Consider the following 25,003-nt stretch of genomic DNA (forward strand, 5'->3'; position numbering starts at 1 on the left):
TGCCTCCAACCCCCTAAACCTGTGCCCCAGCAAAACCCCACTTCCCCAACATTGCAGCCTCAGCAAAACGTGTTTCCCCCAATCCCAACACCCCTCAAAGCCTCAGTAAAGGGCTGGTTCCCCAGCAATACCCTCACCCTGCCACCTTCACTTACCGTGCCGATGGTGACAGGTTCGTACAGGTTCTGAGGGCCCGTGTGCCTCTGATGGCTGTGCACATTGTACCAAACCTGCAGGAGAATGATGGGACAGAGTCAGTTCAGTCCAGTACCCACCATCACAGGGGCAAACAACAGCAGCAGCAGCTGCTGCTGCCCAAGGTCCAGAAGCTCACCTGCCCTTTCCCCGGCAAATAAACCTGAATTCCTCGAACACTGGGCTCCATGACCGGCCGAACCAGCAGAGCATCACCTGGAACAGAGACAGGGTGAGCAAATGACTCTCCCTTCACCCCATCCCACACCAGAGAACCCCACATTCAGGGCCTCCAAGTACAGCTCAGTGCGTGTTTTTTTTTGGGGGGGGGTGCGGGGAAGGAGGAAATTAGCTGAAAGTACACACTGCCCCAGAGGATCTCGATGCAGGAGGCCATTCAGTCCCTCAGATACAGCTATGCACATTGGCCCACTCCATGCCCCATAACCCTTAACATTTTTGGAGGTGCGTTTATCTATAAACAAATTCCTCGAGAGATGGCAATGAGGAGCTTGGGGCGGGGGGGGTGGTCCTGAACTTCGATTGTAACTGGGCCCTTCAGGGAGGGGAATGTCAGGAAGCACTTCCTCACAAAACAGGGGAGGGAAGTCTGGCGCTCTCACCAAAACCCAAATGGTCATGGCTGCAGGTCAACCAGAAATTTCAAAAAAAAAATCTGGAGAGTTTGATAGATTTTTGCTGAGTAAGGGTCAAATGGAGTTAGGATACACACTAGCTGTGATCCAAGCAAGCAGAACAGTGGAGAGGGCTGAATGTCCTCCGGGGTGGGGGGGGGGGGGGGGTGGAAATCACATACGAAGGTCCCACAGAGAGTGATAACAGTGTTCAAAAGGTGTCACTTACCGAGCATGTACTGGTCATCGAGGCTAAATGTGTTCATGTCATCAGGGAACTGGACCCACATTGCTCTGGGGAAATGAACAGAAAGCCCAGTATTCCACACTGAGGGATAGGCACAGACAGAACAGCTTCTCCTGTTCCAACACCAGCACCCAGCTGCATTTCTGATAGGGCCACTCACTGCCTCAGAACATAGCACAGCACTTCACAGGCACAAGAGTGTTACCATGGAGTAAACATGGCAGCCAGTGTGTACACAGCAAGATCCCACACACTGAACCACCCAGTTTATCGGTTTCTCATCTAGACAAATGTTGGCCAAACCTGCTGGAAACATTTTACAATGTGGCATCTTTTACACTGAGCCTCAATACCAGTTGCTGCTTTTGGGTAAGTAACAGCCTAGTGGTATTATAGCAGTAACGTTCTGGGGACCTGGGTTTGAATCCCACCATGCCAGGTGGTGGAATTTGAATTTAATAAATATCTGGAATTAACAATCTAATGATGGCCGTAAATACATTGTCGTTGGAAAATCCCACCTGGTTCACTAATGTCCTTTTGGGAAGGAAACTGTCATCCTTACCTGGACTGGGCCTACACGTGGCTCCAGACCCACAGCAAAGTGGTTGATTCAACTGCCCTCTGGGCAATTAGGGATGGACAATAAGTGCTGCCTGGTCAGCGACACCCTCATCCCATGAATGAATGAAGAAAATAAAGGTTTATTGGGGCTGACTGTGGAATCCTGAGGCTTTATTATCTTAGTAAGGCCCCTAGATCCCACTTTGCTCACTGTTTTTAAAAAAAGACTCCCTGGTCCCAAACTAGATCATAACATAATGTAACAACCCTGTATGTCCAGGAATATAAAGCTGTCAACCATATCTAGGATCAGAACAGAGTTAGGCCAATGAGTGACAGGGTTCACTGTTGTGTTTGTAAGTCTGACATTGTAAAAGAGTAGCACTTTCCCCAAGCACAGATAAACTTCACTGAGTGTTGACTCAATGTCAGCTATTTTGAAACGAAGATAGTCTAAGTTCATTGCCCCACTACGGGCAGCAGTAACCTTCGAGGACCCTCCACAGGACCCTCGGAGCACATTTCTCAGACAGACTGCGAGAAATCGGGACCAGATGGAGGCACAGCTAAGCCCAGCAGCACGTTACTTTGCCACAGACACTGACCGAAAGGGCAAAGTGAAGTTACCTCATGACGGGCTCTCCTGTCCGATAGGCATGGTAAAACAGCGTGTACCAGAATGGGAGCAGGGAATAGCGTTCTCGAATAGCCGTACGGATTATCAGCTTGTTGTCGTCTCCAAACAGCCAGGGTTCCCTCCTTGGCGTGTCCAGGTGAGCATGGGCTCTGAAGAATGGCTGATAGGCACCTGCCTGGTACCAGCGCACCAGCAGCTCAGGGCTGGGGTGTTTGAAGAAACCACCGACATCCGCTGTAACGTAGGGAGACAGGCATCAGGACAGCAGTGCTCAGCCTACTGTCCCCAAAGGGGAACAGACTCCCAAACCCCCTAACCCCACAGGAAAAGGATCAGAAAGGAATTCTCCCATGAGCCCTTCCCAGGGATGGGAGGGCGGGGCTGTGCTCTCATAGCCCAGCCTCTCAGGGACAGGACCAACTTCTCCCTGAAACCCTCCTACCAGTGAAGGCGGTTGCGCAGGGTGGCGGGGTGGGTGTCTCTCTCTCATATCCTACCCTTCTCCTCGACTTCAGATTTTGCAGCACTGAATCATGCCATTTGGCCCATCAGCTGGTGTCTCTGCTGCACTAGAAGCCTCCTCCCATCACCCCTTGACACCCAATCCCCTTTTCCCCTCTTTTTTTCTCCAGCTTCCCACTTCAAAATGTATCAGGAAAGGACTGCACTTGCGCAGTGCAGCAGTCAATAGCCGAGGTTCAGACCCACCTCCGGAACCAGGCCTTGGGTAAGGTAAATCTACACGACCCCCGTAAGCCTGACCCAGTGACCACCACTAGAAACCGCAAGTGAATGACACTAACCTCCGCAGAATGAAATGCCAGCCAGGGCCAGGGACAGACACATTGGCACCGACACTTTCAGGTGGTCCCACTCAGCAGAGTTATCACCCGTCCACACTGCCCCTGGAGACAACCAACAGCAAGAAATCACAATATGGAAAAGAAATCCCACACACATCGCAGGGGACAGGGGAACAAGGAGCAAAATCTACAATTTATACATGTCCCCCCCCCCCAGAATTGAACACAACATGCAACCCTCCAGAATGATACCACTGTGCTATTACTCAGATTAGAAATGCTCTCATTCCTCTCTCTTCACCCTCCAAAGATCCTGGAAAGCTTTTGGGATCAAGGAGGGAGCCTGCCACCAAGAGATCTGAGGTTACACCCACACAGTCCCTTTCCTGTACCCCTACAATATTCCCAAACAGAACACTGCAGAGAGCACAGGCTGAAAGATTATCCTTCCAGCAAGACATTTGTTTTACATGGAGAGAGTGGTCCGCATATGGAATGAACTTCCTGAGGAAGCTTATATAGATATAATTACAATATTTAAAAGACATTTGCATAAGTGCATGAATAGGAAAGATTTGGAGGGATATGGTCCAGGAGCAGGCAGGTGGGACTAGTTTAGTTTGGGATTATGTTCAGCAGGGAATGGTTGGACCGAAGGGTCTGTTTCCATGCTGTATGATTCTGTGGCAGAAACACCATCAGCAACCAGGTGAGATTACACAGGGCAGAAACAGGCCATTCAGCCATCAGCTGGTGTGCCTGCTCCATAAAAGCCTCTTCCCCACCTAGTTTTTATCTCTCGCCCTCAACCTGCTATCCTTCTTTCTCCCCCATGAGTATATCTAGCTTCCTGCCTTAAACCTATTACCACGATTTCCCTGGAGCCCACCCCATCGCAGCAAGTTCCACATTCTTCCTATACTCCAGGGAGGAAAAGAGCAGGAATGTTTCTCCCAAATTCCCCATTAGATTTATTTGGGAATGTCTGATACTGATGGGAATGCTCACTTCACCTGCGCTTCCCACATGTTGCATTCCAGACCCCCACCTGAGTATGAAAGCTTTTCCTCAGGGACCCTCTAAACCTCCAGCCTTTCACTTTAAAAAAGTGTGCCCCTTCCCTATGCAGCCTTTTCATGTCCCTCAATAGGGTGGGGGCAGCAATGACTTTTGCAGGTTCTGTATAACCTCTATCCTCTCAAACACATTGTGGCCCTATGTAGTCACAGGGCACTCTAAATCTAACCAACGTACACAATGAGGTTTACAAAGTCTAATTTTCAGGTCACCCTCAAAACTAAACCCCAGTTAACTCACCGTAACGCTGGGAGCCAGCGAAGAAACCTCTGGTGAGGACAAAGGGCCTCTCTGTTCCTCCAGACCGCTGGATCTGACCATCTGATGTGGCCATTTGCTGCAAAGTAAGCAGAGACAGAAGATCATTTGAGTTTTTTGAAGAGGTGACGAACAAAATTGAAGACAACAGAGTGTTAGACATTATCTATATGGATTTCACTGACATGTTTGACAAGGTTCCACACGATAGACTGGTTAGTAAGATTATATCACATGGAATCCAAGGAGAGCTAGCCATTTGGATACAAACATAGCTTGAAGGGAGGAGACAGAGGGTGACGGTGGAAGATTGTTTTCAAACTGGAGGCCTGTGATCAGCGGTGTACCACAAGGATCGGTGCTAGGTCCGCTGCTTTGGTGTCATTTATATAAACGATTTCAACATGAATATAGGAAGAATGGTTAGTAAGTTTGCAGATGACACCAAAGTAGCCGATGTCATGGACAGGGCTGAGGAGTGACAGTTGGAGTTTAATTCAGATAAATGTGAGGTGCTGCATTTTGAAAAGGCAAACCAGGGCAGGACTTACACACTTAAATGGGAAGGCCTTGGGAGTGTTGCCAAGCAAAGGGATCTTGGACTGCAGGGTCATATTTCCTTGAAAGTGGAGTCACAGGTGGACAGGATAATGAAGGCAACGTTTGGTATGCTTGCCGTTATTGGTCAGTGCGATGAGGTCAAGAGCTAGGAAGTCATGTTGTGGCTCTACAGGACATTGGCTGGGCTACTATCGGAACACTGTGTGCAGTTCTGGTCTCCCTCTGTAGGAACGATGTTGCAAAACTCGGAAAGGGTTCTGAAAAGATTATGTTGCCAGGGTTAGAGAGTTTGAGCCACAGGGAGCCGCTGAATAGTCTGACGCTATTTTCCCTGCAGCAAAGACAAAGGGTTGACCTTATAGAGATATATCAAATCATGAGGGGAATAGATAAGGTAAACAGACGAGGTCTTTTCCCCAGGGTAGAGGACTCCAAAACTAGAGGGCTTAGGTTTAAAGTGAGAGGGGAAAGATTTAAAAAGGATCCGAGTAACCTGTTCACCCAGATGGAGGTGTTTGTACAGAACAAACTGCCTGAGGAGGTGGTTGGTACAATTACAATATCTAAAAGGCATCTGGATGGATAAATGAATAGCAAGAATTTAGAGGGATATGGAACAAATGGGATTCGATCATTTGGGATTTCTGGTGGGTGCAGGCAAGTTGGACTAAAGGATCTGTTTCTGAGCTGTCTGACTATGACCGAAGATCACTGGTTATGTATAGCTGGAAACAGGTAGTCATCATTTGGCCCCTTAAGCTTATTCCAGCATTCACTTTGCATTTCATGTGTATCTTAACTCCATCTACTCAACTTTGTTCCAGAGCGGCACAGTGGCTCAGGAGCTAGCACTGCTGGCTCACAGCACCAGTGACCTGGGTTCGATTCCAGTCTTGGCTGGTCTGTGTGTGGGGAGTTTCCATGTTCTCCTTGTGTCTGTGCGGGCTTCCTCCGGGTGCTCCAGTTTCCCCTCCACAGTCCAAAGATGTGCAGATTAGGTGGAATGAACATGGGAAATGAGGGGTTACAGGAGCTGACTAAGGTCTGGGTAGGATGCTCTTTGGAGGGTCGGTCTGGACACTGGGCCGAATGGCCTGCTTCCACAATGTAGGTTTATGGTGTATTAGCCTGGGTCCATCAAGAACATATCCACTTTAATTTGAACATTTTCAACAGACCACAAAGGTCTCTGAGGTGGGCCTTTTGTTTCAGGAAGTGCTTTCTGACAGCACCCCTAAACAGTCTGGTCAAATTTGAAAATTCTGCCCCTTGTTCTGGACAACCCACACCGTGGGAACAAATTGTTAGGATCGATCCTACCAAATCGTTCAAACACCTCAATAACACCAGCTTTGAATCGCTTCAAATCTTGGGAATTCCAGTTCAGTCTATACAACCAGTCCATGCCAGATATTCCTATTGGCCTGTCAGTTTAGAGACTCTATGCTGGTATCTTTCTCTCCCAAAGGCCCATCAATCTTTCCTAAGGAACAGTAAACACAGGGGCACTGTGCTGATAGCGTGCGATGTGGTGCCAATCAAGCAGGTTGCTTACTCCTGAGTGGTGTTGAGCTTCTTGGGTGTTGTTGGAGCTGCACTCAGAGGCAAGTGGGGAGTCAGGAGGTGAACTAGACGCTGCAGGATTCCCACTGTTTACATGGCACGTCCAGTTCAGCTTCTGAATGGGTCATATATTTCAGGTGTGTACAAGGTGAAAGCACACAAGATAAAATGCTAAAGGATTACCTGCGCTATTACGGGCAGCTTCCCCTCCCACTGCAGTACTCACCACATACAAGGCATAGAGGTTGTGAACGTCCCGGTGTTCAAAGCCACCCATGTGAACAGCGTCCTTGTGCATGGTCACCTCAGGCCCGTTGAACACAGAGGGCTCGTTCATATCATTCCACGTGTAGAGATTGTCCATGGAGCCCTTATCAAATGAGGCAGGGAAGGTACAGAAAACAAGGAGTTAGAGATTATCAAAAGTCCATTCACTGTAGATATGCAAATATTTTCTTCCACTCGAATCAAGTCCGAATGCGTGCAGAGATATGCGTGCACCCACACACAAATTTCTCTGGGAAACAGTTTCATGACCCTCTGGGAGGAATCAAATTGTCATCTTTGCCTCTTATTTTAAAACTATGTGGTTTTTAGTGCAGCTCCCATCAGTATAGTTCCAGCATTGTGAGTCATTCGCTCTTGTCGATACCCATTCACCAGGGGTCCCAAAGCTTGACTTAGACACCATTCTGTTTTAGCTAGAGTGCTGCAACGGGTATCCTCAGGATTCCTGCTTTTGGACTTTTGCTGGGATTGAGCTCCGCAGCTGCCCACCCAATTTCACAGACCCAGGCCAGTGATCCTGGTACAGTACCAACAGAATGCTCCATTGCCATTCTGCTGTCCTTGAGAGCAGTGGAATTGGAGGAGCTCTCCCTGGTGTCCTGGGGCCAGAATCTCTCCCTCAAACAACATGCTTAAATAAAAAAAGCACAGCGATCTGGGTCTTTACCACGTGGCCCTTAAGAGGATATTGCTACCTGGGGGAAAAAAAAACAAGACAGTGCAGTCTCCAATAACAGTGACTACTTGCCCAGCATTGGCTGTGAAGCAAATTTGCGATGCCAGGTATAAAAGTTTCTCTGAAAGGAAAGGACAAATCCGAGCTGGGATAGAAAACAGCCCCCTTAGTCTTTACGGCAGTCAGCATTAAAAAGAACCGGGTCAGGGGTTACCTGTAAAAAGGACTGAGCTTCCCACTGGGAGGGTCAGGGCCTTGAGTGGGGTTCTGTAACTTCTGAGGCAGTAATAGGGCATTGTGGAGCTCTAAGCAAGTCAGAGCAGTATGGGTCTAGGCTCCCGCTCTGTCAATGCTATCAGTGAGGACAATTTTGAAGTTTCAAATGTTATTTTAGGGAGCGCGCAAATTTGGGCAGTACTGAACGAGACGTAGAGTAAAGCCATTTTCAGTTCAAGCCTGAGCCCAAGAGAACCTCCTTGTATATTCTGTCTCTTAATACATTTTATATTTGATGTTGGATCCTGTCAGCTGGTAAAAGAGGAACAGATTTCAAAACTAAACCCAACATATTGCTGTAGATTTACGCTTAACACTCTGGAGGGAGAAGACCGGGTACCAATCCAGCCTGGCCAGTCTGTTAAAAGCACAAGTGTTTGGGTCATGAGACACTTTTAACTGACCTCATACTGATCATAAGCAAACATGCTGGCCCACCAAGACCGCATCTCCGGATTGGTGAAGTCAGGGTAGCCAGCAGAACCTAGGACAGACAGACAAGGATTAAACTGTAGGTATGAACCTCAGACACCCAGCAGCTCACTGCGTTAATGTCAAAATTCCACAGCAACCAACCAACCAACATTTCAGATAGAAAGCCAGAACAGTCACCCACAGGATAACACGCATCAAAAGAGAGAGACTGGGCGACAAAGCCACAGAGTGGGATGAAGAAGAGTGAGAGGCCAAACAAAAGGAGCTCAAGAACAAAGACTCGAGGAATCAACTTCTACATCACCATAGCAGCGAACCAGTGAGCTACTGTAGGGTGTCTTTATCAGAGCACATACAGTGAAGGAAACAGGGGTCAGTTGAGGCCTCAACTATGTCAGTGTCATTTCAGATTTGGCCATGACATACCCTCAGCTCAATGATCTGCTGCACCCATTCCACTGCACCAAACCTGTCGCAACTAAACCCCCGCAACATTGCCACCATCATGTTTACTTGACTACTAGTGCTGAAACTCCTCCCTGCCTCTGTCGCTCCCCCCACAAGAACCCCCACACCCTCTCCAACCTCCTTCACCTGCTATTTCTCCCTCCCTATTTCTGTCTCTTCCTCCAGGCCTTACACAACTGAGACCTGTGCCCCTCCCTCATGGCTGATCTTTCAAACACCTGATGATCAAAACCTGGAATCCTCCTTTAAGATCCTCCATTAAAACTTATTCCTTGTTGGTACATCTTGTCATATACTGATCACAGCATTAAATTCAGTGTCATTTACACACATGAAGCCTGGGGAATATTTTACTACCAGCAAGGCATTATGTAAATGCAAGTCCCTGTTACTGAGGAGATCCCGACTGCTGCACAGCTGGACAGGCAGAAGAAACACGAGAAAGCTCGGAGGTGAGCGGGAAGGATGACAGGTTACAGAAGCAATTATCGTGAACAATTACCTGGCCAACACCAGCCTTCATAGTCATTCCCGTCCTTGGTCTTAATGTAGAAGTTGCGAGATTGGATAGTGGTGTGAATCTTGTAGCCGCTATCGATTTTAATGTGGGGGTCCACTATACTGACCATCTGGAGGGGTGACGTGGAGTTAGTGATCCGCACGCACTACAGCTTTCCAAAGAACAAAACCATTCTGTTATCCCCCAGCCTCTCGCCTTCCTTACTTCCCTTCCCTTACCTTCCGCTTCTTGGAGGCCAGGTTTTGCAGCATCTCCTTGGGATTGGGAAATTTGTTGGGGTCCCAGGTGAAGTATCGCTTTCCATCCGTGTGCTCGATGTCTAGCCAGATAACGTCATAAGGAATGTCATGTTCATCGAAACCAGCATCAACAGTCCGGACATCATCCTCGTCATTGTAATTCCAGCGGCACTGGTGATAGCTGATGGCGAAGAGAGGGGGCAGAGCCTGTGTTCCTGGGTCAGGGCAGGAGAGACAGTGACTGCAACTGACAGCACCTTCCAAACCTGCATCGTCTACCACCGAGACAGGCAGGGGCAACAGGTACATGATAACACCATCTTCTGCAAGTCCCTGTCCAAGCCACTCACTATCCTGGCTTCAGTGTTACTGAAAAGTCCTGAATTCCCTCCCTAATAGCACCCTACCCTAGCCCCAGTGACTGGAGTTCAAAGCAGCAGCTTATCGCCACGTTCTGTAAGGGATCGGCCCACATCTGTCTGTTTTTGATCTCAGCAGACCAGCTACTGTATATCATCAGCTCACCAATCATGCAGCACGGGAGGAATCTGTTCGGTCCCCCATACCTGTACAAGCTCTCTCAACCAAACCATCCACATTCCACTAGGACTGAGCTTCCAGCTGCATGTGATATATGGTAGTATATAGCAAATGACACAATCGAAAAGGTGACGCAGGAACAGAGGGGCCCAGGTGGTGGTGCAGGGCACTATATGTACACTAATCTTCGGAACCAGTAAGACAGGTTTAAAAGAAAACAGGTACCAGCTCTCAGACTTTATAAATAGAGGCATGTTTGCAAAAGCAATGAACCAGCTGGAGTAGAACATCCCAACGCTTTAGGAAGGACATTGTGGCCTTTGGACAGGGTGTAGAGGAAGATTTACTGCAATGGGACCAGGAATGAGGGTCAGCGAATGTGGCGACAGACTGGAGATGCTGGGATTGTTCCCCTCAGAGCAGGGAAGGTTAAGGTGATATTTAAAAGGTTGGTTGAGAATCAAGATTCTTGATAACAAGCAAAAAGGGAGAAATTGACCAAATAAAATGACCACAGGAATCAGGGCAACGGTGGTGAGAATTCTAAGGTGTAAATAAACACAAAGACAAAGAGGCCTGCAATGTGCTATCCGAAAAAAAGAGGAAACGTTCTATTAGAAGCTCCCAAAGGGGAATGAGTTACTTTCGAGGGAGAACGATCTGCTGTGAGAGTCCAGAACAAAGGACATTTTAAAATCCAACCCAGACCAGATATCAGGAGGTCCTCCTTCACACTCGGGAACAGGCTCAAAAAGGGACCAGAGGGTGTGCGCCTCCATGTTCCCACATCAGTCACGGATGTATCTGTAAGGCAATGTCAATATTCCAAGGAGCTTCTCCTGCTTCCCTGCTTGACCTTATACCTCAGGAGGGCTGAGCCAGAATTCTGATATAGAACATGGAACAGTACAGCACAGGACAGGCCCTTCGGCCCACGATGTTGTGCCGAACTTTTACCCTAATCCTAAAGTCTATCTAACCTCCACCCCTACCTTATACTATCATCCATATCAGCAGTAACTCAGTCAAATCCCAGTCCACTGTGGCTGACCTACCTGTCAGTGAGGTGTACTGCTTGAAGACATCAAATGGAGAGGGCCCCAGGAGCAGGAAAACATCAATGATCCCACTCTCGGAAATCCAGCGCACATCAGTCTGTGGAATTTCATTTGCCCCCTGAACATAATCCAGCATCTTCCCAAACAGAGTCTGTGGAGACATCAGGCTCAGTGAGAACCAGAACAACTGAAAAGGAACATAGCAAGGCCCAGGTCCCAATCTCAACACCGAGTCAGAGGACAGAGTCTTTCCAGACCATCCCGACAGAAAACTATTAATCCAAAATCCACAAACTTCATGCGATACAAGAGGTAATCTGAGAATAATCTGTGTATCACAAGCAGTCTTTCATTTGTAAAGCTAAATTCTAGGACCCTGCTGCGTATAGGTATTGACAGGTGTGGGTTTTTTTTAAAATATGCTTTCACGAATGGAGGCATCACTGGCTAAGCCAGCATTTATTGCCCAACCCCTAGTTTCCCATGGGACAGTGGAGAGTCAGCCGCATTGCTGCGGGTCTGGAGTCATATGCAGGCCAGACCAGGCAGGGTCACGCCTTTACTTTGCTAAAGGGCATTAGTGAAAAAGATGGATTTTTTCCCTCCCTCAACATCCGACAACGATGTCATGACATTCACTAAACCCTTGATTCCACAATTTTTGTTTATAGAACTCAACTTCCAGCATCTGCCACGATGGGATTCCAACCTGGGTCCCTGGATTAATAGTCTAGTGACAATAGCACAAGGCCGTTGCCTCCCTTAAAAGCAAGGCCTGACCTGAGTGCTAGACAGAATTAGAAAGTCTGAATGGTCTCTGCCTATTCTAGCATTGCTCCAAAATTATCTTGTGCTGAGCAGCCGTTTGGGAAACCCGAATCCAATGGTAGACCTTTCCCCTTCAGGGTCCTGAGCCTGCACCGTCTGTTACGTAACGCCTCAGTGATCTCCACCTTCGTTTGTTTGTACACACGGTATCCAACAACTTGATGGGGCGGCCCGGTGGCTCAGTGGTTAGCACTGCAGCCTCACAGCGCCAGGGACCCGGGTTCAATTCCAGCCTCAGGTAACTGTCTGTGCGGAGTTTGCACATTCTCCCCATGTCTGCGTGGGTTTCCTCTGGCTGCTCCAGTTTCCTCCCACAATCCAAAGATGTGCAGGTTAGGTGGATTGGCCATGCTAAATTGCCCGTAGTGTTCGGGGTGCGTGGGTTATAGTGGGATGGGTCTAGGTGGGATGCTTCAAAGGGGCGGTGTGGACTTGTTGGGCTGAAGGGCCTGTTTTCACACGTAGGGAATCTAATCTAAAACTCTCTACATTCGCCAGGGAGAACAGAGGGAGTAAACAACCTGCTTTCCCTGAAATCTGAAACCTCCCCAGCATCTGCAGTGGCACCATCACAGCATAGCTTCTTCTCAATGCCCTCTGTTCCACGTTGAGGGCCTCAAGATTATTTGAAATAGCTCCTTGAAGGATGGCAAGTTGCAGCGTAGGGACTGCTACCCAGTTTACACATTAGGTTCCAAATGGCAAGTGCCTTTGGGGAGAAATGTTACTCACCTTGCCTGCTGTGTTGGAGCTGATGTCCACCCAAGTCTCAGCAGCATTCAGCCAGAAGATGCCCAGAGTCCTGCGAAGATTGTGCGCTAACAGGAGGGGTACAGCCCCGTACAGTGCCATGGGGTTAAATATCTCATACTGGAACACATCCAGGTTATACAGACGGTACGGGTCTCCACCTCTAAACAGAAGTGAAAGGAACAGTAGATTATACGCATACTTAGTAACACCAACCACTGACTGTGACAGCAGGAGGTACTGCCCACAGAGTCTCACCTTTGGGGATCTTCCTAATTGCAGGACAGTTCCACACAGGAAAAAAGGAGAAAAACCTCCCAACCTTACAGTGCTTGCTTTTATCAACTCAGGGTTTCAAAGCCAATGCAGGATTTTGTGTTTGAAGCATGGCATAAAGACCACATCATTTCATTTCCTGTATTTTTAACTGTGTACAAAGATAGCAGAGAAAGGACTATTTTAAAAACCAAGCAGTTTGAAATGAATTGCTGTCATTTTAAAGTCAAGGTACCGAGACATTGTGCATGGTTTACATTGCTGCTTTGTTTCAGCTGTGCGGGGGAAGGTTGTCACTGACAGCACAGCACCAGGGAGTGCGCACAAAGGAGAATTTGGCTGGCAACAAGTTGCTGATTGGTTTGTACAATTGCAACCAGCCTGAACGCAAAAGATCATCAGCCTGACAACAGATTTGATTGGTTCCTGAGGCATTAACAAGTTTGACAGGGTGAGCAATTAAGCGTCCTTCGGACTGCTGGAAGGGTAAGCTGTGTCTCTGTGTAGTCAAAATACCTGAAACTGGAAGAAAGGCAGTTGTTTACCCTCCAACCAGTTGCTGTAAGAAGTTGCTTTCAAGTAACTAAGAGACCTTGTAGTTAGTGTGCTAATCAGCCTGTGCCTCTGCTGAAGGCATGAGAAACCCTGGAGAAAGGCAGCTGAAGAACAGAAAGTGTGCACAAGCAACACAAACACCTCAACAGGCCAATGGGGCCTTGGAACAGTGTTTCCTTGGGATTTCTTTTCCTGAGCAGAAGGGAAAGAAACAGTATGCTTCTTGTCCGACTGTGCCCGTGTGTACATGGCTAGGGGTTTAAATCAGAGTTCGAGTTTTAACCACGAGGAGGCATGTTGATAGTTCATAACTGTTCACTCAGGATTAGAATGTACTTACTATACTGTTATCTTGTTAAGTGTAGGTACCTTGTTGGTGTTCCCTATTAAGTGGATTCTATTAGACGGGACTGTCAGGGAATTTGCATCTTGGATTAAATAATGAGCTTTTGTTGCCGAAAGTAGTGCAAATCAGCTACTTCGCTCAGTGATTTTAACAGCAGTTACTGTCATAATGAAGGAAACTGCAGCCAATTTACAAACAGCAAGTTTCAACATATAGCAATGAGAACCAACAAGATCCTGTCTTTTATGTGATTTTGAAGGTGATGCACATATTCGCCCAGGACACAGAGAAGACCTCGCCATTGGGGAGAATGGGTCAGTAAAGCAAGGTGGGTCCCTCAACAACACTGACTTGACCTATCCTCTACTCAATATTCAGAGAGCAGACTGCAGCCCCTCACTGCTGGCCAGTATTTAATGCCAAAAGAGGTGGCACTAACAGTCCGCTGAAGGAAATCTCCACGCGCCTCAGTGGCTGGTACTTACTCCGTGGTCTTGAGTTTCAGGTTGTCCGCGTGCTCAGGAATCCCGTAAACATGTTCAAAGCCAGGGAGAGAGAAGTCCAGGCCAACAGAGGATGGTCCTGAAGAGAATTAATACTGAATCAACACAGTACCCAAAAACAGACAAAGCTCAGGGTCTACCATGATAAACCATCATCGCCAGAGCATGACAAGGGATACGATTTATATGGAAGATACCTAGCCACTATCCAATAGCGTGGTGCTCCCTCAGGAAGACCAGCCTGATTATGATCAAATCTGGGTGAATCTTGCATCAATAGCTTTGAATAAACTGATAACAGCAACAGCTCCTGCTACAATGCTGACAGATCAGCTGGAGGTTTTTTAAAATATTCACTTGTTGGATGAGTGTGTGCTGGCTGGCCCAGCAATTATTGCCCATCCCTAGTTACCTCGTGAGATGGTGCTAGTGAGCTGCCTTTTTGAATCACTGCAGACCATGTGCTGTGTGTTGACCCACAACGCTGTTAAGGAAGGAATTCCAGGATTTTGATTCAACGACAATGAAGGAATGGTGATATCGTTTCAAGTCAGGATGGAGAGGGGCTCAGAGGGGCACTTGCAGGTTGTGATGCTTCAATGTATCTGCTGTCCATGTCCTTCTAGAAAGAAGTGATTGTGGATTTGGAAGGTGCTGCCTGAGGACCTCTGGGTAGTTTCTGCAGCGCATCTTGTAGATGGTATACACTGCTGCGACTGAGTGTCAGCGGTGGGAGGAGTGGATATTTAAGAGATTGAATGAAAGTTCAATTGATTAGGCTACATTGTCCTGGTTAGTGCCAAGTTTCTTGAGTGCTGTTGGAGCTATACCCATCCAGGCAAGTGAGGAGTATTTCTTCACATTCCTGACTTGTGCCTTGTAGATGGTGGGAAGGCTTTGGGGAGTCAGGAGGTGAGTAACTCACAGCAGGATTCCCAGCCTCTGACCTGCTCTTGTAGCCCTTGTGTTTACATGGAGAGTCCAACTCAGCTTCTAGTTAATGGTAACCTCCAGGATGTTGATAGTGCAGGATTCAGTGATGGGGTAACACTATTGCATGTCATGGGGTGGTGGTTAGATTGCCTCTTATTGATGATGCTCATTGCCTGGCATGAATGTTACTTGCCACTTGTCAGCCTACGCCTGGATATTGTCCAGGTCTTGCTGTGTTTGAACACGGACTGCTTCAGTATTTGTGAACGGTGTCCCATCGAGCACCGTGACAGTGCCACACAACATACTGGAGCTTATTCTCAATGTGAAGGTGGGGCGTCATCTCCAAAAGGACTGCACTGTGGACACACTTACCAAGTATGCCACTGATAGAAGCATCCACGGCTGGCAGATTGGTGAGGATGAGATCAGTATGTTTATCCCTCTTGATGGTTCCTTTACCACCCGCCACAGACCAAGTCTAGCAGCTATGTCCTTTAGGACTCGACCTAGTACCTCAGACATATTCAGCTCAAGTTACAAACTATTACTTCTGAAGGAAGAGATAATGCGAACTGCTGATGCTGGAGAATCCAAGATATCAAAGTGTAGAGCTGGATGAACACAGCATGCCAAGCAGCACAAAAGCTGACGTTTTGGGCCTGGATCCTTCATCAGAAAAAGGGTCTAGGCCCAAAACGTCAGCGTTTGTGCTCCTAAGATGCTGCTTGGCCTGCTGTGTTCATCCAGCTCTACACTCCTGAAGGAAACTGTGCTGGTGCTAATGATGTCGTAAACTCGATCAAGGATTTAATATTTCAATTAATCCCTGCATTCCTCAGAACCTCAAAACAGCATTAATAGTGCAGCTTACTCCCTCAGAGAACCAAGACTGATGTCAGTGTATCCCTTACTCCTGCCTCAGTATTGCCCAGTGGTCAGGCAGTAATATTACTGAAGCTGTTTCCCTAGGCAACATTACCATTAGGTTTGGAGTCAGTGTGGGTTTTAAATGTTTCCTCCCACATTCCAGCCTCATCTTCCTTCTCTTCATTTTCTTTCTGGGAATTTGTATCTTCAGGCTGTCAATGGAAAACAGAATTCTATCAAACATATCAAACTGATATCAGATCCACATGTTCATTTTTACTCCATCCATTCCTCCTCCTGCATATTCCTGTCTCCTTCATGTTTATTCTGCATCATAGGCAGTCCCCAGTCAACTTCTACACTGCATGATGAACATTTACCTCCAAGACAGAACAAGACCAGGGCAGGGATCACAGAATTCCCTAGTGTTGAAAAAGGTCATTGGCCCATTGAGATCCACCCTCCTCACCCTACCTCTGCACTTCCCACGACCAATCCACTGAGCCTGCACAACCCTGGATACTATGGGACAATTTCTCATGGCCAATCCACCTAACCTGCACATCTTTTGACTGTGGAAGGAAACCCATGCAAACATGGGGAGAATGTGTAAACTCCACATAGTCACCCAAGGGTAGAATTGAATCTGAGTCCCTGGGACTGAGACATCAGTGCTAAACACTGAACCACCCCTGGATTGAATCAAAGATAGCACAAAAGCACTGGACTCTTACAATGTAAAGCAGGTGCATGTAGGGTTAAGGGGGCTCAGAGGTAAATTCTCTAAAATATCCCTAGATTTCGGTACCATCTCTATATTCTGAGGTAGCAGGGGACTGCGTAGGAAGTGTCTGGTCGGGAGGCAGTAGCCATTGGGATAGGTCATTTTCTGCAAGGAAGCAAGGTGCACAGCTTGTTCTGCGCTCATTTACCATTGCATCTCACACACACGTGCAGTGACCAGCAGCTGCCACCTACCTTCTCTGCCTGTGCTTCTTCATCAGCAGCTTCGCTCTCTCCTTTCACCTCCTGATTCTCCACATTCTCCTCTTCCTTCTCTTCACTAAAACATAGGAAAGTGCAATGATACAGTCCTGCAGCTTTATTCTCACTCTCACATCCCAGTCTCCTCAGATTTCTAGTATACAGGCAGTTTTAACAGGATGGGGCATCTTTTTAAGAGAAGAGGTCGACAAATTCTTGATTCATTAGGAGGGTCAGCAACAGGGTAGGTGGCAACCTAAGGCCATAATCAGATCGGTTGTGACCGTACTGAACAGTGAGGTTGAGTGACCTACTCCTGCACCTAATTCACGTGATATTCCAAACCACTCACTCCACTAAAGGAGCTAGCAGAATCCTCCCTGCGCCCCACTCTCTCAAATGGTGGCACAAGCAAAACAGTGAGAATGAATGGCAGCCTGGGCTCTGCAGCTACAGAGTCAGAGGATTTCAGTACCTGACACCATTGAAGGCTCAGGATCATGGCCACAGCTCTAGCTCATTTTCTGACTGTTCACCAAAACCCTCAACCTTCCCCTTGGGACAGGCCTCAGTGATGCCAACCAGTAGTACTTGTTTGTAAAATGACAGATCCAGGAGACAGACTGAACCTATTGAGTCACTGCTGTTCCTATTATGTGCGCCAGCTCTGTACATTCCAGGTCTTGATGAAAGTAAAGGCAGGTGAAAAAAATTTGATCCAAACTGTATCTGAAAGGTGCATTTACAGTTAGGGGTGTGCTGTTTCAAACAGTCCAGGGAACAATCTAAGTCAATTTACAGGTGGATTGTATCATCACTGGTTCATAATTTACTGGTGTGGTTCAATCCAGTCCACAGGCATTTACAGGTCAACCATGTAGCTAAACTGAACAACTGACCAGCAGTTCACAGCAAGAGAGCTGCAACAGTGAAAGGTGGTGAGGGGAGAGCAGGTTCAGTATTAAAACAGTAAGCCAGGAGTATTTAATTTTGAAGCAGTTGGGTGCACTGCAATATCTGAAAGAATTAGGAGTCACAATGAAAGCAGACTAAATTCTCCATGTTCCCGCTGCTGTTAGGGCATGCCTGTTTGTTGTGTCAGGGAGTGGACATGCCCATGATGAGAAATAGACCTCCTCCTCGGACCCCATTCAGCAATATAAAATCAGAACAAGAGGGGTTATCCAATTGGTAGCACTCAGCCTCTATCCAGCTGCCACCACTCTTCACCACCAACACCCCCCACAAGATCTGATGAATTTATTCTGGCCTACCATTTCTCTGATACACCCTTTTTGAAAGTTCCTGCTGAATCTACTCCCACCACCCTTTCAGGCAGCACGCCCCAGATCACAACAACTCAGCCCCATATAAAGCATTTGCCTCATAGAATCAACAATACACAGCATGACCTTCAGCCCATTGAGCCTATACCACCAGAACTTATCTATACTTACAATTCTCTTCAATCTGTCTCCATCTTATGATGGACCTTCCTGCTGCTGGGAACAGATCCTCATTTACTCCGCCAACAGTATTAAATCTCCCTTTACCACCCCAAGATGGTTTAGCGTGCGAGAGAGAGAACCCTTTGAAATAATAGAGTTGAACTGACAGAAGACAGGCAACCAGGCACTGCAGAGATGTACAGCGCGGTGCATACATAGAAGACAGCATAATCTTTTTGCAGAAATGCTCTGTTGCTTTTTAATGCCTCGTTACAGCAATATTCTCTGACCACACCAGCTCATTATTCCCATTCGTGGCTCCTGCTCAAGTTCCACTGACAAAGGTCAAAGCTGGCCAACAATATTACACCAACCCTCCCCATTTCTTCAAGCCCCACCTTCCTTCACATCAGAAGGGTGACTGCAAAATACTGGGGGAAGCATGAGGGGCTACTGCAGATTTTCTGGTTTAAAGCGCAACCTATACTGGAACAGCTACAGAATCCTCCCATGAATCCACTTCAAAAGTTCACAAGGAACTTTTCCAAAGCACTCTTCCTGTTCAGATCCAATCAAAAGTGCTACAGCATTGTGGCCAGTCTTCGTCACAAACTCCAGATCTGGTTCAGTAATACAACCTGGCTTGGGAAACCTGTATGTTTCACAAAATTTATCTGACTTGGGCACATTTCAGCTCACAGAAGTTCCAAGATATATGTTTGTCACATATCTTTGGCACAGAACATTCAAGAGACAGGCATCAGACAGCAATGGAAAGGTTAAACAAAAAACTTTACCCAAACCAGCAAGTTAAGCTCAGTGTTTACATACACTTCTGCCCTTCCCAAAGCTGTGCAGAAGGATGTCAGGAATCTTGTGAGATATATATCCCTAAAATCAAACTTCAAATATCATGTCCTTTCAAAGAGGGGGAGAAATTTGTAGACACAGTAAGTTCAAAACCATGCAAGAGATATTGATGCAAGTTAAGTTTCAGGATTCATTTCACTGCATCTCTCAGTGTGGAGGAAAGAACCCTGTGCCACATTCTAGCATCTCACCTTGTTACTGTGTCACATGCAGTATGCTGGTACTAAGCGTTAAGCCATGCAGTCACTGACGGTGACAGTGTCACCAGAGACCCTCTTCAAACAACTCTCACTGTATACACCTCTCCTCCTGTTTCGGTCTGTGCTGAAGTCAAGGGTGGCCTCAGACCCTGGACTAGCAAACAGATGAATCATCAGGAAAAGGTGGGGTATGTGCAGCTCAGTAGAACAAGAAGTGCTAATATCTTCAGCACACCTCAGAATACCATAGCAAACTATGAAGATCATATTCTGCAAAATGTTCAACAAACCACAAGATTTGTTTTAGTATCATTACCCTGGGGTGTTGTAGCTACAAGTCAATGGATTCACTACCACACTAGGCAAATTTTAAACCGGGCTCAGAGGGTGTCATTTCAGTGAATGGGGGGGGGGGGGGGGGGGGGGGGGGGGACAGGGTTCACTCAGGGAACACATAGCGTCTGGCACAAGGCTTGCTCTGACTAATACGCATGTTACAGAACACTGAGAACGGCAGACTCCAATATTAGGGTTGCAACGTGTGTGTACATAGTGAGAGCAACAGTTGCCAAGTGCAGCTGAATGGAACCCAGATTGAGGAAGATTGAAGAGGGACAGCTTTTTAATCATTGACTGACCCATTGTCACATCACCAGAAGGATGTTACAGCACATGCCCAACCAAGGAACTGATCACCCAGCACTCCTCTGCACTCTTTCACTACCCAAGGACCAGGACAGCTGACCCTCACCAGCTAGGTGTACATTTCCCACCAAGGGGCACCATTAGATATCAGCAAGTAGGGCAAGGCGAGACAGCTGAGCAACGAAGACAAGTGAACAGTGAATGCAGGGGAAGCAATAAACTGGCTTATGGCCCTCAGAACTGATGTTGTATATCAGCCAGCAGCAAACAGCAATTAGCAAGGGGCAGACAGAAGTGTGTTATCCCCAAGGGAGACATTAGCATGATGAAAAGTTAGGATAAAAACGTTCAAGCAAATGGTAATGAACTAACTACTGACAACAGGAGCAGAAAACAGAACAATTGCACAGAATGAGCTAGGAGTGAAAACTAACGCGAGCGCTGAGGGGGGTGGTAGAGGGGCGACACCTTTTGAAGGTTGAAAATATTGTGGAATTGCTGCAATCAAAGTGGATCTCCAGATTAAAGTCCACTTTCATGTTCACTTGAACCAAGTGACAAATTTGGTGCTCCCCTTTCCTTACCTGCTAGAGTATAATGCAATACCGCAACACTGCTGCCAGCAACACCATCCAGTAACTATGTTGGGTTAGCCAGGGAGCGGGAGGATGCATGCATGTACAGGTCAGCCACACAGAGTGAATACAGAGAAGGGGCGCAAGCGTACAGGCTGGGATCAGGTGCAGCTCATGTGGGTTAGGAGGCATGCTCTAGGCACACAGCATGCAGGGGAAGGAGGCAGGCCAGTGCCAGGCAGAGAAGTGAGCTCCAGGAGCATAGGGATGGACTGAAGGTGGTAGTGATGGAGAAATCAATGTAACAGGTTGGCGGTGCTCAGTTTTGTAATGCTTTGAACCTACCACTTGACTCACTGTTGGGACAAAGGGAGGGTGGGAACTTGAATCTCCACTCCCAGCAGCAATGCTACGGAATCTCAGCACTCAGGGGCCGGGAACTGTTACATCTCTGAAAATTATCACCTCCTAGCCCTCGCTCCTACATCCCACAGACACAACCTAACTACCTCTCAAGGTACAAACAGCCTCTTTAGGATTACTGCAATTAACAGAGTTCTCCCTCAAAACCCTCTTCCACAGCAGGCAGACACCAGATTATTTACAGAGAAAGCTAATGTCCTAGGGCCTGCAGTAAACTCCAAAGGCAGATTGGGTCAGTTCGCAATGTGGCTCTTGGCATTCCCTGCTCTGGAGTGAAGCTACAACACTGCGGCAGTGTCCCTGGAATTTGTCAACCTCCCTGGACGAGACATTCTGGTGTTCAAGCAAGCTTCTCCCAACAAGTAAGACTTCATGTGGATGAATGAATCTACTGAGACACAGTTAACCTGAGCGCTCATCCTCCAAGAGCAGGCATTCTGCACGCAGCAAGCACCAACTGACAACACTTCAAAACCAAACTCAGCTTTGCCAGCCCCTTCACCGAAAACACTCAACCAGAACAAAAGCATGCATGCACAGATCATGAAGAGAACATGACGGGTGGAGAGTTTAGCACAGCCAGGGACGTACAGGGTTTGGGTCTCTGTATCTCATGAGCATCTCTATCACAGAATCCTCCTCACCTCCTGTCTGGGTCTGCCATAGATTGTCTGGTAAGAGATGGATCACAGTGATCAGTTAATTACACCACAACAGGCAGCCTGAATGGTGTCTCTCAGCTGGGAACATTGTGTACAGATATAGCAGTTAGCTTCTTGATCGAAATTTGGGCCTTTTGATCAACATTTTATCAATTGATCAGGTCTATGTTTTCATGTCAGTGAGGTGTGCGGAGAGATTCTGAAGTCCCAAAGCTGCACACTGCTTTAATATCATTGCAACCCCAAGCATTAGTATCATTAGGTGCACAAACAGGACTAAAAAGACAGCGTTGGTGCAGCATTTACCTAATGAACACGTTCTTGATTTTATTCCACATGCTACCGACTGTGTTACTAATTTTTTCCGTGTAACTGACGGGGTGGAAGTTGCAAAGAGGTGGGAGGGGTGGGGAGAAACAAAATGGAATAAAATAACAAACAAAAAACAAAATGAGTTTCAATTGTCGTTCAGACAGTAAAACACCAAGAGCTTAGACAATCTTTTCCAGCAGTCACACAACAAGGGAAGAAATCTGCCCGTCTCCTGCACACCACAGCTATTAGCGCCCATCACACCACAGGTTGAAAGGAGGGGAGCTCGAGATTGGGGATGTACAAAATTCTCCAGCACCACTGGTCAAACCATCACATTGGGAGAGCTACGTGATGGGAACTAGTGACAAAGAGCTTGACAATTAAATAGATCACTGAAGCTGACCTCCCTCAGAGCAAGGTAGGGTTCTCCAGGCAAAAGCAGTCCTCTGGTACCTGGCCCTAGTGAGTACAGCAAATGGTTAATGATAGCAGGATCTCCAAACATTGCAAGCAAGCCCCCTCCGGGTCATATGCAACATCTGAGCTGTCCAGCAGGGAATCCAGGAGTGTCGTGCCGACAGCATACCCCAAGCTGAAGTCATTGACTGATCAGAGACCAATATTGAGCTCAGCAGCACAGAGCAGCCTCTCATCAGTACGAACTTGGGAACAAAGGACAAGTGGGAGTTGAATAGATCTCATGACTGGGAGAACTGTAATAGCTGAAAGAGAGAAAGACCAGCAGACCCCTTCCAAATAACAAAACCACACACACAGAAGGCATTCAAAAACACAGCAAAATAGCAGAGGTATCCTAGAGAAAAGTGGGGGAGAAAGGTGGGTGAGAAAAATCCATCAATTGCACAGGGAACAGCCCTGCTTTTGCACAGTGAACAAAAGGATGCAAGGGAAACAGCAACATTATTAATTTCTAGAATGTCAAACTTCCCAAAGTGCTGCACAGTCACATCCCTGCCCCTCCCCTGAGCACAAGGGTTATTAGGACAGGTGGCCAAAAGCTCAATGCGATATTATGAGAGAATACTGAAGGCAGAGACAAGGTGGTGATAACGGGTGACTGCTTATTTAAGAAAGAACATAATGCCTTAGGCAGCAGATCTCGAGGCAGTGCCCCTACCTCAGGGTCAGAATGCCCAGGATCAAGTCCTGGTTGTCTCAAAGGTGTGCCATAATATCACTGAACAGGTTAATTAAAAGCAACTACAAAAGTGTTACAAGTTTAAAGGCCACACTTTGCTGATACCTAAAACAGGAGATTATCTTATGAGGAGAGGTTGGATCTGTATCCAGAGTTTAGAAGAAATGAAAGTGGCTTATAATGAGACAAAAGGAAATCTTGAGGGGTTGGTGGATGTGGACAGATTGTTGTGCCTCGTGGGAGAGACTACAATAAAGGGACATTATTTAAAAAGGGGTCTCCCATTTACAGTGGGATAGGAGGAGGATTTTCTTTATCCCCCCACTCAGGAGGGTTGTGGGGCTATGGAATTCTCCTTCCCCGAGAGCACTGGATGCAGGATCACCAAATATACTTCAAGGTAGACGGACAAGGGGTGGGGTCTGATGTAGATCAACCATGATATCGTGTAACAGCAGAACAGGAGAGAGGCTGAATGGCCTACAACCAATCCTATTTCAAATGCACTAAAGCCTGGATCGAATGGTGGAGCAGACTCTCGGTGGGCCACATTTCTGCTCCTACGCTGGACCGTGAGCTTCATGGGGGGGGGGCCTTTGCTGACCGACAGCTGCAATAACACACTCAGAAAGCTGCTGCCTATTCTGAAGAAACAACCTTAGGGCAGCTATGCTAAGTGTTTGAAAAATGCTGAAAGGACAACATGGTGCAGACTTCCCCCAGTAACTGTGGGTGTCTAAAACAAGGGTAAATGGATATAGGACAGAAACAAGAGGCTTAAGAACACAGGTTACAGACCTCTTTAGGCCAAGGGGAATCCACTCCCAGGACTGTCGTGGAATTACAGGTGACAATCAACATCTATGGGGGGGGATGGGACTAGGATAAAAGGAACTTGCAACAGGGTGCAACCAGGACTGATTACACAGGTCAACACTGGCACCCATTAGTTGGGCCGAATGATGCAACAAGTCTGAAAACAGCAATTTAAAAGAAAAATAAAATTCATTCACGGGATTGAGGCATCAGTGCCAAGTATGGCCCATCCCAAAGTGTCCTTTACAGCAGTTGCGGTGATCTGTCGTCTTGGGTCATAGCATTTCATGAGGTATAGGTGCAGGAAGTAATTAGAGGTGATGGGGCACTATCATTTATAACGAGAAGCACTAAGCATAAAATAAAAATGTTGGCATCAGATGTACAGGGCATTAGTGAGACTATGTCTCAGCTACTGAGTAGTTTTGCTCTTATTTAAGGAAGGAACACATTGGAGCAAATGCAGAGAAGGCTTACAAGATTGACACCCGAGTTGGCCTGTATTATGAAGAAAGGTTGGGCAGGCTGGGCTTGAACTTGAGAAGCAGTTGGGGAGGAGAGAAATCATAGAATGTCCAGTGTGGATGGTGGCCATTTGGCCCAACAAGTCCGCACCAACCCTCTGAAAAGCATCTCATCTAGACCCATCCCCTGGCCCTATCCATGTAACCTTGCATTTCCCAGGGCTAATCCACCTAAAGTTCACAGCCCTGGAAATTTGGCGATTTTCCGGGGCCAATCCAACCTAACCAGCACATCTTTGGACTGTGGGAGGAAACCGGAGCCCCCAGAAAACATGCAAACT

The 25,003-nt window shown here is 47.2% G+C and overlaps 1 protein-coding gene across 2 annotated transcripts in view; it reads right to left on the reverse strand.

Moving 5' to 3' along the window:
- The window catches only part of LOC125449214 (neutral alpha-glucosidase AB), a 38,505-nt gene that overhangs the window by 2,641 nt on the left and 10,861 nt on the right, over nt 1–25,003 (reverse strand). Inside the window, exons 6-21 of one of the 2 annotated variants that reach the window (XM_048524900.2) lie at nt 22,215–22,280; nt 17,080–17,164; nt 16,214–16,313; nt 14,281–14,377; nt 12,601–12,781; nt 11,038–11,191; nt 9,422–9,657; nt 9,186–9,312; nt 8,185–8,264; nt 6,767–6,910; nt 4,399–4,495; nt 3,082–3,183; nt 2,269–2,512; nt 1,060–1,124; nt 335–411; nt 156–230 (exon numbers count right to left, since the gene is read on the reverse strand). In XM_048524900.2, the coding sequence (XP_048380857.2) occupies nt 156–230; nt 335–411; nt 1,060–1,124; nt 2,269–2,512; nt 3,082–3,183; nt 4,399–4,495; nt 6,767–6,910; nt 8,185–8,264; nt 9,186–9,312; nt 9,422–9,657; nt 11,038–11,191; nt 12,601–12,781; nt 14,281–14,377; nt 16,214–16,313; nt 17,080–17,164; nt 22,215–22,280 (1,930 nt within the window). The remainder of the gene's footprint in view (nt 1–155; nt 231–334; nt 412–1,059; nt 1,125–2,268; nt 2,513–3,081; nt 3,184–4,398; nt 4,496–6,766; nt 6,911–8,184; nt 8,265–9,185; nt 9,313–9,421; nt 9,658–11,037; nt 11,192–12,600; nt 12,782–14,280; nt 14,378–16,213; nt 16,314–17,079; nt 17,165–22,214; nt 22,281–25,003) is intronic. The other variant, XM_048524901.2, reaches the window with a different exon arrangement.

Source organism: Stegostoma tigrinum, chromosome 42 (genome assembly GCF_030684315.1).
Source record: "Stegostoma tigrinum isolate sSteTig4 chromosome 42, sSteTig4.hap1, whole genome shotgun sequence".
Lineage (NCBI taxonomy): Eukaryota > Metazoa > Chordata > Chondrichthyes > Orectolobiformes > Stegostomatidae > Stegostoma > Stegostoma tigrinum.